Here is a 13,231-nt window from a genome sequence, read left to right on the forward strand (position 1 = left end):
TTCACCTGCTTGGAGCTATTCCATGAACCAGCATCGTGAAAGTAGCCTTAAAAAAAACAACCCTGACACTATTTCCATTCTCATTTTCTGTATGGTATAAAGCCCCCACATCAAACTATCCTTATCAGTGCTTCCGGGTAAACTTCTGGACCAACATAAACATTGTGATTATCTTTTGCCTTTATGCTCTTGCTACACCATACATTGCTCCTGAACGAGTCTCCACGCGTAGCCCAATCGATGCATTATGGCAAAGGATAGGGAGTATGGCAGAAGCTATAATAAAGCTAAGTGACCTCTCAGTCTTATCCAGGACTTTGCTATTTCTATGTCTAGACAGGTGACTCAGGAATAAATCTGTATCAAAGAATGGTGCTCTTGAGCTACAGAACTTTGTCAGTTATTTTAATGATAGGCAGCTCTTTCTTACTGCTCCCCATCAACTAGCTGAGCTGTTTTTAAAATACTGAGTCTTCATAAGTGAAATCAAGTCTTTGCAAGACTCAGATAGGAGGGCCTAAGATGCTATCCCAGGAGCAATAATTCCTCTTCAATTTTGATACGCAAAAATTATAGTTGAAATGAGGTCTTAAACCTGATGTTAAAAGTGCTACAGATCCTTATTCTTTGAGACCAGGAGAAAAGACATTTAAATAATTGGGAAAAATCAAGCATCAGTATCTGGCCTTTAACTTTCTTGCTGGGATAGCCTTGGTCTTTTATTTGAGAACAATAAACTTGCCATGTTTAGCCACTAGTTGTTCCAAAATCCAAACCAATTATGCATTACAAAGTACTGCACTGTTGCCATGTTTATGTGCCAATAATATGCTTTGTACAGCATGAGAGCCAAAATAGAGATGGTACCTGCCTTTTTAAAGAACTGACACTTTCTCAATAGATACTGCAGTGTGAGGATGTTGCAAGGAAGTCCAGAAAACAAGGGTTGTGGTTTAAAAAACAAACGCAAGTGAGTCCTAGGAGTAATCACAAAAGGAATGGGCATTAGGGCACAGTAACAATACTCTCTCTCTACTGCTGCCTAGCTTACTACCTATGCGAAGGCAAATTGCTCCTGTGTTGCAGCACTGTGTACTTTGTAGTCAATGGGATATGCTACAATCTTAAAAATAATAGCATGATCTTCAGTAGCAGTAGAAAAGTTAAGCAAGATGTCCAGCATGCTGTATGCACTGTCAATCCATTCTGCACTTCCAGCTGCTGTCATGAAATGTGCACCTGACTAAGGAAGGATTGTCATTAGCTGCAGAGGAAACAGGATGCAGAAAAATTAACAGTGCTACCAGCTACTTACCTAATACAAATAATTCAGATGTCTTCCAGAATTTGTGCCTTGTGGCTACCTGCATGAAAAGTCACAGCTTCTAATTTGCAGTCAAAAGGCCAGTTAACTCTCTCACTTTTCTGTGTCACTTTCTACCACCTTACCCACTGTTCATCACTAGTTATTGCTGCTCACTAACTTAGGCAAGAAAACTGAAATATTTATGAGTGGGGGAGAGGTGCAAATTACAGAGAGATGGAGGTTAAGTAGCACAGTAAAAGCAGCTGCCTGTCCAGTGTAGCTTTTTGCTAAGGAGGCTGGGTCAAATTTGCTTTTTGTTTTATTATGGTTGCAATGTGTAGAAAATGATAAAAGCACAGATGAATGGAGTCCGGTGCTGTTTGTGTTATGACAGCCTATTGCGAAAGTACAACCTACTTGGGGTAGTCCACTAGCTTTAGGGAACCAAGAGGTATCCTTTAACACCACATTTGCACTGCAACTTTTAGAGTTTGGGATGTCACAACGATGCATGCTGATCTAGGTAGGGGCTTTTCCCTATACAGAAAGTGAGAATGGAAATAGCCTTAAAACAGACCTTATACTATTTTCACAACACTGGTTTATGGGGATGGACAGCTGCCTCCTTGGCTAGATCAATGAGTAAATAAACAACATGGCTGAGTCTAGACTGGCAAGTTTTTCTGCAAAAGCAGCTGCTTTTACGGAAAAACTTGCCAGCTGTCTACACTGGCTGCTTAAATTTCCACAAGAACACTGACGATCTCATGTAAGATTGTCAGTGTTCTTGTGGAAATACTATGCTGCTCCTGTTCGGGCAAAAGCCTTCTTGCGCAAATGCTTTTGCACAAGAGGGCCAGTGTAGACAACGCGGTATTGTTATGCGCAAAAAAGCCCCGATCGCGAAAATGGTAATCAGGGCTTTCTTGCGCAAAACCGCGTCTAGATTGGCACAGACGCTTTTACGCAAAAAGTGCTTTTCCGTGCCAATCTAGACGCTCTTTTCCGCAAATGCTTTTAACAGAAAACTTTTCTGTTAAAAGCATTTGCGGAAACTCATGCCAGTCTAGACGTAGCCCATAGGTAACTAGATCCTGAGCCAAACAGTAGCTTGGGAGTAGAAGCAATGAAAAGGGTACTATTAAGATATGCTCTCCATTACCCAAGACTTAAGCTGAAAAGATCATGTTTTGTGTAGAGAGTCCAACAGTTCATTGCAACTCCATGTTCCAATTACTGGCTCCCTCTGCCTTCTAGATATGCACAGTTTTTGGGGGTCAAGTGTTCACTGTGGGTTGTGTTCAGAACAAAAATAAAATCATTTTTTCTGTGAGGTGGTCTTTGTGTAGTCCAGTAGCTTCAAGGAACCAAGTAGTATCCTTTCACACCAGATTTGCACTGCAACTCTAGAATTTGGAACGTCACAAGACACATGCTGAGAACTCAGGCAGTAATAAGCTTAGCATTTGAAATTCGTAGCCTATTTCTATGCTAAATGGATGCTTCTCATTGTATTAGCCTATATGTCTGACCCTATTTTCCTGAAACAATGACATGTATGAGACTTCTGCTCACTTCTTGCCCCAGTCCCTTTATCCAAAAGTATTTTGTCAATATGAAGGTCAGCAGTCAGAAAACATTCTGTTGAAGCTCTTAAAGGGCAAGATGTTGATGGTCCAAATGGTGGTAGAATTAATGCTGACAGTCTACTGCAGCACCCGAACCATTACTAGCACTGACAGCAGACTTGCTTGAAATTGGCAGTAGAGATAAGGCCTAAGAGTGGCAAACAGATGTAGCTGATGGCTGTAAGGGAAAAGTCTAGTACATACAAAGGGAAGTTTGCTGTAGCCAAACATGCCTCAGTTTATAGTTTTTAAACAGTAATTTGTGTACAGAAGTGAAATGATTTTCTAATGGGTATTTAACAAAATTCCAGACAGAAGCAAAGTAAGGAACAGCAAAGGTAAGTACCAGGGCCAAGGGTAGATATTATGGCATCTACTTTTAATAAATATTTCCAAACCCCCAGCATTCTAATAGTTACGTGGTACTGCTCATGGCAGTGACTAAGTTTAAAGTAATCCACTTATGTAAAAGCATAGCTTGAAAAGAATGTCTAATGTCACAGGAATAAGAGGATCAGTGGATATATCTGCACTACAGCTGGAAGTGAGGCTATGTCTAGACTATGGGGTTGAAAAACTGCTGCATCCAGGGAACACCTCTGCTCTTCTGCTTATTTTTGTGGAAGAGCAGATGCACTCTTTCGGAAGCTCTCTCCTCTCACGAGGAAGAAGGGCTCTTCTAAAAGAGGTTTTATTCCTGAAATTTGGCCCACTGTACTCCATTCAGGTACATAGCTTGTTCCCTCTCAGTGCCTGTGAAACTGTGCACAAGAAAATGAAGGGCTGCTTTCCTGAGTAGTGTTACATGCAGGTGTCTGGACCCTGGAGAACAAACATGTAAGATGGAGTGGTGGGAAAATAAGGGCTGGGTGGGAAGGATAGTGGCATGAGAAATAGGGGAAGGAGGAATTTGGGATATGCGACCAGCCCCAGCTCTGTAGCTGTTGTGGAGGGGGAGTTTCAATGCTAGCCTCAAGTGGGACTATCCAAGTTGTTGGGAAATACTTAGTCAAAAAAAGTTTAGTATCTCTGCACAGCATTACTTGGCAGTTCAGTGCAGCAGCACCCTGCTGTGTGAGGTGCTATGCAAAATAAAACTCTTCCCCTTTAGCATTTACACTCTGGATTATTGCCCTCTCATATGAATCCCAAGGATTTGTCAGTCAGTGCTTGTACTGTGTATTTTAAGTGCACACCTTCATAGACTGTAGAGAAGCACAGACTAAAATGCAAGAGAGTAAAGTGCTGTAAATGTTTGATATATATTTGCATCTAAGTAAAACTATTTGGAAAAGTATTCAGTAAAAATGCTCAAATATTAAAGTTCTATTTTAATCATCAAATCAAAGGTGAAATGCACAGCCAATTGACAGCCTGTTAGGAAATTAAGAAGTGTTCAGTCCAGTTATTCATTCTGTTTATTGAACTGAAGAAAGGGAATACAAACATTTCTGTTAAGTGCTGTGCACTGACATGGAAAAAGTGTACTTTTAAAAAAACCCTAATAAAAGCAAATCAGAAGTTATGTAATTCCAATTTAACAATTTTCTTTTTAAAGATATGTTTAAAATACACTTAATAAAAAAATTAACAAAGGGTGTTCTGTAAATTAGTAAAACAAGTGAAAATAAATATGAGACCCAACATTCTTATATTTTAATGTAATATAGCAAAGAAATTTAAACTACTTAATATAATCCAAGAGGACAGTAACAAAAAAATCCAGAAAGTTTAAGAACGCAATCCTTTGAAACATTTAATATCAGTCCATAGCAAATAGTCATTACATACCAAAAGCTCTAAGTGTTAACTAGTTCCACCACAACTCCATATAAATCTTGACAATTTAGAAATCTTGAGATCAACAGTAAAGTTCTTTTCGTGATCTCTACAGCTTGGTTTGTAAGTACATACATGCTTTGATAATCCATTTTGTCCCATACATTTTCAAGGAGCCAATAACTTTTTTCCATCTGTGCCTAAAAATGTTAAGATTCAAATCTAGCACATTACCCTAACAATTAAAAATGTTGAAGTGAAAGATGGGGCACACTGAATTTCCGATTTATAAAAATATACTGATATTAACTGATGTCTGTAGTCAGAGGACACCTCACATACACACAACGTGACAAAAAATGTAATAGAACATGACCAGTACCTAGAACACTTGGTTCCATGTCTATAACACACACTCACTCTCTCATATCACATGGGAAAACATTCATACTTAGCTGTATTACTGAACCCAGGTAAATCTGGCTTAGACAGGAAATGGAGTTATAGTTTGTTTTCAGCAACTAGAGGCAGCTACTGCAGCAGTTCAACAACACTGCACAATTCAATGAAATCCACCCTGGTTTTAAAAAAAGTGTACAACAGTTAATAAAGTTTTGCTAACTGCCTTTAAAATTAGCAGTTCTTCCTATAAGGTAACTGAAAATGGATGTGAGCCCATGTTGTGTATTTTTAAAGCTATCTATAGGATTTGCTGCTCCTTTTTATAGCAATTGTTTCAAATTAATTGAGACAACTTATTGTTCTGGGGAGATGAACAAGAGTCTGAGGGTCTTCTCTCCTCTGGTTGTTCCTCACATTATCAGCCAACAAAGCTGGCTTTGTTGTATGCGGATTCCCCCATCTTTCTGCATATAAATCTACTCAACATGGACTGAGTGTGTCATTTCTACCTTCTAGAAAGCAATATCTTAATAAACAATTTTATTTGGATTGGGAACATTATTTATTGGTGTGGTGGGAGGTCACTAGACACAAATACTGCCAATAATGAATTCACTGCATTAAACATTACCTGCTTGCAGCCAGGATAAGAAGCTACGACACGTGTTGGATAGTTTTCTAGCTTTAATCTTTGCACTAGTTTTAAAATTAGGGTCACTTTTTATATTTGAAAAATTTGAGTAAGGGAATTGGACACATTTTTCAGAAGAGAGATTTAGAACAGCAGCTTATTACTCCCTCCCCTTTGTGTTCCATCATCTCTCTCTCTGTCTCAAAAACACCCCCCCCCCCCAAAAAAAAACCCACCACACTACCTACCTGAACAATGCAGGTATATTCAGATAACCAATTAAGCATAATTCATAAAAAGATTTACCTTGCTGATAATCAGTAGCTATTATGAATATCTGAATTACCAGCTACAAAATTTTTTAAAAAAAACCCCCATGTTTACAGCATGTTCCCCCAGAAGTATTGCATCAGTTACTAGAAATAACTGATCGCTGGGGATAAATATGACTCTTATTTGCTCCAACCAATAGATCCCAGCCTAGGAACATTTTTAAGCACATGGAAATTAACACATAGCAGATGACTCTTTTTCCACAGCTAAAGTCTCATTTTTGGTCTATGGGCAAAAAGTATTGGTACTTTTCAAACCATACATTATGACTATGTGGTAGCATGTTAGAAATAGTTTAGGCTGTTCTTTTATTTTTTAAAGTTTAGAGTCCAGGACAGTAGTCAGAATCATCATTCACTGCCTGTAAGTCTACAGATGATCTTGCTGTCAGATTAAGTACCATAAAATCTTTGTTTTGCCAGTCCCACCTTTCTATTGGTCTCTGCATATTATGTGTAAGCTGCAGGCACAATGTATATAGCAAACTTGGTAAAACTGAAGTGATTCATTCCACCTTGCTGGGAAGGCTTTTGTTACCATCTACATTGCATAGGTGCATTTATTAATAAATAAAAGTGGCAGTCTCAAAATGTGCTTCTGACTAATCCCATTTCAAGGTGTTTACCATATATACATTAGGAATGTACTCTAAAGTCCAGAAGCTCTTGGATTTGAAGGTTGCGGGGGGAAAGAGGGGAGACCAGTATTTTGACAAGATAAATTGTCATCACATCTCAGTGAAAAAGAAGGTGCTGACTGAAGTGTGCTCTAATGTACCTTGTACTAGATCCCTGCTAAAAGTTTTAGCTATAGACACTATGCTGAAAATCCTATGTAGTGTCTAAACACAAAATCAGTCTTCTGGGTATGCATTAGGGGCTTGTTTCTTTACACACACAATTCCCAGTGAAGTCAATGTTAGATCTTGGGGTGAACAGCCAGCAACAGAATGGGCTCCACATCATCTAAAAATATAAAGGGTTAAAAAAGAAAAAAAAAAAAAAAAAAAAAAGACAGTTACAGCACTACATGCTCTTAGTGGAGTAGAGGTTTTTATTCAAGTTTAAAGGGGAGTATAATGCTCTAAAATACTTAAAAATGCCAAATCAATAGAATGTGAAGCCTTAAATGTTATAAATAGCAGCAAAGTTGCTGTTAACAAGTGTACGCTACTTTGAAGATGTAAAGCACTGTACAAAATTTGGATATTCAACTTTTATTTAAAACCAAAATGGTTAGCCTCCCAAGACTTAAACTCAGTGTTCTTTGCTTCTCCTGCAACCTGCACTAGTACCACAGTCACCACAGAACCAAGACTATAATCTTCATGCTGTGACATGTCATTAATTATGGCAGAAGAAACTGTTGATCTCTTGACCACCTAACGCTGGAGAAAATTTTTGTTTTTGTTTTTATGGTTTGTTGGTAATCCAAAGGATCTATAGAAATATTGATTTTTAATACGAACCAGAATTCTATATTTGTTTACAATTCAATCGAAATGCTTTTAAAAATAATTTTAGGAAGCTGAAGATAAATGAACTAGATTGATGGTATTAACATTCAGTTCTTATTTCAGATAATCCTATACTTTGGTATTTTTTTAAGTCAGATTAAGGGTTGGTTTCAGAAAAAAAAATAGTGTTTAAGATTACATGCAAGTGAGAGTCAAAGAAACGAATGGCCATAATCTGTTAGAATCTCTCTTGTATTATATGCTCTGGGAGCATCTACTTGGGTCCTCCACAACCTTTAGAAAGGGTCCTGCTGTGTTCTCTCCCCCAATCCCATTAGCCAACCCAGAGTCTATTTTTCTTTGCATGAACAATGGCAAAGTTATCCCTCCACCCAACAAAGAAGGACATTAAGTACTTACTTAGTCCCAGTCGGAGTCTCATCCACCCTTTTGTTCTCATCTTTCATGATGGCCTGCCTTCTTCCCTGCTCCCTCTTTACTTCATGGCAGCTCTGATGCTACTTTCACCATCCAGTTGAGAAGAGGGAATCTAACACCATTCCATAATCAATTGTCAAATAGTGCAGAAGCACACTAGAGATACCAGGCCACCTGTTTATTCTGAGAAGCATACAGTACTTAAACTGTCTTTTTAATGGGAAATTAAAGGAACCATTCCTAAAAGTGGCAGGCTATTAACAGCACCAGCACAGAACAAGGTCCAGCAGATACATTTAAACCTGTAAACTTCAAAAATGTCTCAAAAAAAAGGTCTATTCATCTTTGTTAGTCAAACACCAAGAACAATTCTACAGTTGTACTTAAGTTGAGGGGAAAATCATCTATATGTATTGTCATTCAGATGACAAAGGTACTTATACTAAGTTTTAAATTACCAAGCAAAACAGCATTATCCTAATTTTGGATCAGAATCGTTGCAAAAGTTAAGACAAACTTGTTGCACACATTTATGTAATCTAAAAACTGACCTTTGTCCTTTTTAATCATCAGATGGTGCATTTTGATAGCTCTCACTTCTAAATAATTCTGTTTTTTATTAAGATGGAAATTTAGGTTTCTTTTAAAAGAATACTTTCTGTAGCCTGTGTAAAACTCCTTCCAGCCACTGCATTTGACCATGTCTTGCATGACACTCTGAAAGAGCATCAGTTATACTGCATTTAATGACACTGTTAAGCTGGTTTAAATTCCAAATGTATACAAATGAAGTCACTTTAATCCTATAAATAATTTATTTTTTAAAAAAATTGTGCTGTTAACCCCTTTACAGGGCAACGAGCTATGTGAAAAGTACAAAACTTTTTGTCAAGTGTGATATTGAGAGTGCTTTTGACATAGTTCACTGTTTTATCATCTGGATTTATATATACTGCGCAATGGGCAAGGCTAGAATCCATGAACCAAGCTGCAAAGATCTCAAGCTAAATAAGGCGGAGAGAGATTTAGAGAAACAAGAGAAGGAAATCCCTTCCTATCCAATGTATACTCTTCAGACTAAAGCACTCTTTCTATCAAGCCTTCTAAACTGTTAAATAAAGTTTTCCAAACAAGCATTTAAACTTCATTACACAGAAGAGCAACAAGAACGGTAACCTGCCAGACAAAAAGGCAGAAGGGAAAAAATATATATACTGAGTTCAATGGTTAGCCTGAATGTAGCACAGTTCTTCACAACCGATGGGAGGGGGTAATTCGACACGGCGTCCAACAACGTTCTAACGACGTGCTTCATCTCAACTGGTTACTATGAAGCAAGGTGGTAAATGTTTGGCCCCGATCGGGCTTCAGAAATGGTTCTTTTTTCATGACGAGCATGTCTGTCCAGCTATCAATCATGTTGTTTGCACCAAATCCCAAGCCATTTAAAATACGACTAATTTTAAGTTAAAGAGAAGTCGTCTGCTCCAAAATCACCATCAACTATCCATGCTACTGCATTCCTCTGAGCAAAGACAAGATGAAATGTAAAAGAAAGATTAAACTTGGATGATAATTTTTCAAGATGTAACAGCCTCCAACATTTGGGGGGGGGGGGAGGGGTAACACACGCTTGATTCAGAGTAATTGTGTTTTGTGGATTTATTCTCTTCCCTGAAGGGGAGTTACTCTTTTCCAATTTATTAATACAATTAACTAAGAATTTTTTTTGCTTTTACAAAAATTCTCTCTCTCTCTGACTTACTGTGTAGTATTTTCCTGAAAGGAGAGCAAGGATATTTGTATTTGAAAACTTTTATTACTCAACATACATCTTAAAAATTTAGTGACAAACTGAAAATAAATCATGTGGTAGACACTGATTTAGAACAAACGTGATTTTTCCTCTAGTTGAACCTTACTGCTCTTACTCTTCAAAAGAAATCTCTCTCTAGATCTTAAAAATTGTCAGCAACAGAGCATACTAGGAAAGGATCACTAAAGAGACTGCCCTGTTGGGTAGTTCACAGAGAACAGTAAGTGAAAACAATTATAAAAATTGTTGTCTTATTTTCAGTTCCTGAAATATCAAACCACTAAACCTGCTACATTATAAAGTAAAGACAATGCGGGCTTCTTTTAAGTTTACCTCCTCCCCTATTTTTCCCCGTTAATCATAAGCATGTTTTCTTGTCAGTGGCAAATCTGCAAATCTAGGTTAGCATTCAGGTGGTGGAAAGAGAAAGGAATGCAGGATGACAGAAACTAGAGAGTATTGATTTTAGTGGAACTTGTAAAATACTGTATATTCTAAGTTACATCTAAGTATAGAGCTGATTTAGTTTGTCACATCACCAGACAGCTGTTCAGTGGCAGGTGTCCACACAAGAGGGGTCTCAGTAGAAGGGCTAGGGACTAACTAGACATGGGAATTCTCTCAGAGAAGAGATCGTGGTGGAGGAAAACTTGTAATGTACAGGCAGTAGAATTGCAATGTCTCTGAGTAAATAATTAGTTACCAGGGCTATCTAGTACCTTTCAGATGTACTGAATTACCTTAAGAATAAATACCCTCATTCTGTTTCCAAGGTAGGAGGATTATTTGCTATTTAATGTCTGAATATATCAATACTAACTGTTATGCAAAGTAGTAAAGAAAAATGTTATTCTACATGCAGTGAACACAAGCAATGTTAAGGCCATCTCAAGGTATCTAGTCACATAATCCACTCTAGCGCCACTTCAGGGAATTGAAATGGTTCCTGGATGCCTTCAATAGGATCATGTTGTAGGTGTTCAGGAATAAGCAGACTGACTGTTGTAGGGTCTGACAATTGAAGCCTTTTTCAGGAAATGTACTTTTAGTTTGATCGTTAAGGGTTGTTTGCTATTTTCTTAGTCTATGTTAATTGTCAAGAAATCCAAAACAATTAGATGGATTATTATTTCAGTTACGTAAGATTCTATTACTGTTTCTTTTTAAATATACATGGATGTTGCTTTACCTTCAATATCCTGGTTGTCTATGAAAGGTGCTGGTCCCCATATTCTAACAGTGCCATCGTCAGAGGCGCTGGCCATCATGGATGGAATCTGCGGGTTCCAGCTCACACAATTTACTGTACGTGTGTGCCCTGTCAGCTCCGCAATTGGCAGCTCACTACGTTTGTGCCAAATATATACTTTGTGATCTAAATAAAACATGGATTTGAAGCAGAATGAGAAATATTGAATTAAAATGTCCTAACTACATACATCTTGTAATTTTTCATATTAAGATTATGCTAAAAACATAGTATTGCAAAAAAAAGTGCTGAAAATTCTAAAATTGAAACCCCCTAATATGCAGCAACAGAAGCAAGCTTTTGTTTTTGCTCTTAGTGGATCTGATCAAGACAATGTGGGCAAAGCTCATACACAAGACTGACAGCCCTAGTGAGCTCATTAACTGAGGAAAAGCATTTGAGACTGCACTAAATTATAACTGTCAGTCAACACATGGCCAGAAACACAAATCAACTTCCTCTTAAGGTGTGGATATGATGCTGCATGCTGATTCAAGGACAAGACTGCTGATCACTGGTCTTAACCTCAGAGATATATGTACATTTTAACACCACAGTATTTAGAGAACAGATAAATAAGGCCACATTTAGAACAGTTAAAAGCATAAGTCTTAGTACGGAGGCTTCCAAAATTCTAACCAACTTGGTCAATGACCTAATGGGGTCATGTACCATTATAGTTCTGCTATGCCACTGCTTCCCCATGTATAAAGTGTAAACAGGGTAAGATTAATTAATTTTTATGGCCTTTTGAAGTTGTAAAGTCCTGCCTACTACACAGACTTCAAAGAATTCTAAACCACCATCTTTTGTGAACAGTAGCAACTCCAGTTTATCATGCAGTGTATTTAACCAACAGCCATTGGTCAACTAATCCATTGCAATCCTCTCAACACAGACACACATACCCCAAAATAAAATGAAATTCATTGTAAAGAATAACTAGTTAAAATGACATTTTCTCCTAATGTAGACAAACCTACAGAGTGACTTATTACTGTAGACTGCATCAGGCGCTCTCAAATGGAGCTACGTAGACTGAATTACAACAAACTCTCTGCTCACATACATGTACACTACTAGACTAGCTTTTCAGATTTAAAGCTTTGAGGAACAGATTTAGACAATACTTTACACAATCCAATGTGATTCTGAAGGTTTATATATTAAAAAAAAAGTCTGAGAACCTTATTCCACCCCATACAAAGCAGGCTCAACTCTGACCTATGTGCTAAAACAGGCCCAGGGAATCATTTGGTAAAGAAATTGCCTTCCGCTTAAAAATTAGCTCATTTGAATTAAATCTCTCTAAATTATTGTATTTGCATCAAATACATCTCATGTTTACATTTTTCACTCCCTTGACTGCATATAAATATCCACTCCCTCTCTGTTTCAAACCAAACCAGTGCTCTATCGATTCTGGGCCATAAGCCTAGCATCTGCTATCTGGAGAATCAAAATGTAAACACAAGCCAGCATTTTGATGCTTGACAGTGTATGTTTGTTTAAAAAAAGAAAAAGCACATGAGCTAGATTAAGGCAGAAGTCAATTTTACTTTCAAAAGAAATCTCTTATTTTCTTCCTATAAGTGCAGGTGGTAGAAAAAGCCTACCTATCTGACAACATACCTTTACATTTAAGAGGTTATGACATTCTAATCTGTTACTTTTTTGTACATAGAGACTTTCACAGCAGCCACATTTGCAACAATTCAGTGCAAAGAGGCAACAGCCTCTGGCAGTCCGAATCTAAATAAGGTGCCATCAGCTTCAACTACAGCTGGGTAGTTTTTAGACACTGAAAATAAAAAAAATAAAAAAGCTGTTCTTAAATGATGACCCAGATAAATTAATTACCACATTAATGTCACACACACAGTAGGTCATACGTGAAGTGTCCATTTAAAAAAAAAAACCACCACACACACACACACACACACGACGTATTGTAGCATGTACACTTCCCCACACAAAGCGTAAGTATGACTCAGCATCCACACCCTGAACTTTGACAAGTACTAAATCCCACACCAGAACTTTGGCTCAAAGCTGATGAGGATGACATTGATGACACAGGCGCTCTCTTTCAGTTGGTATCTTCCACTAAGGGCAGAGGGGAACCTTGGTTTAAATTTAATCTTTCTTCACTTCCAAAGAGTAAGAAAATTGCTCTAGTGTGCTAGTCAATAT

At 37.7% G+C, this 13,231-nt stretch overlaps 1 protein-coding gene across 5 annotated transcripts in view; it reads right to left on the reverse strand.

The window, feature by feature from the left end:
- Positions 1-4,334: 4,334 nt before the first annotated feature.
- Positions 4,335-13,231, reverse strand: part of WDR26 (WD repeat domain 26) — a 41,891-nt gene continuing 32,994 nt past the window's right edge. For 3 of the 5 annotated variants that reach the window (XM_075925273.2, XM_075925269.2, XM_075925270.2), the window contains 2 exons: positions 10,979-11,164; positions 4,335-9,498 (listed from right to left, as the gene is read on the reverse strand). In XM_075925273.2, coding sequence (XP_075781388.2) covers positions 9,473-9,498; positions 10,979-11,164 — 212 coding nt within the window. In that variant the 3' untranslated portion in view covers positions 4,335-9,472. Of the gene's footprint in view, positions 9,499-10,978; positions 11,165-12,670; positions 12,840-13,231 lie in introns of those variants that run through there. The other 2 variants (XR_012902948.2, XR_016349263.1) reach the window with 2 other exon arrangements.

Source organism: Pelodiscus sinensis, chromosome 3 (genome assembly GCF_052426305.1).
Source record: "Pelodiscus sinensis isolate ZL-2025 chromosome 3, ASM5242630v1, whole genome shotgun sequence".
Classification (NCBI taxonomy): Eukaryota; Metazoa; Chordata; order Testudines; family Trionychidae; genus Pelodiscus; species Pelodiscus sinensis.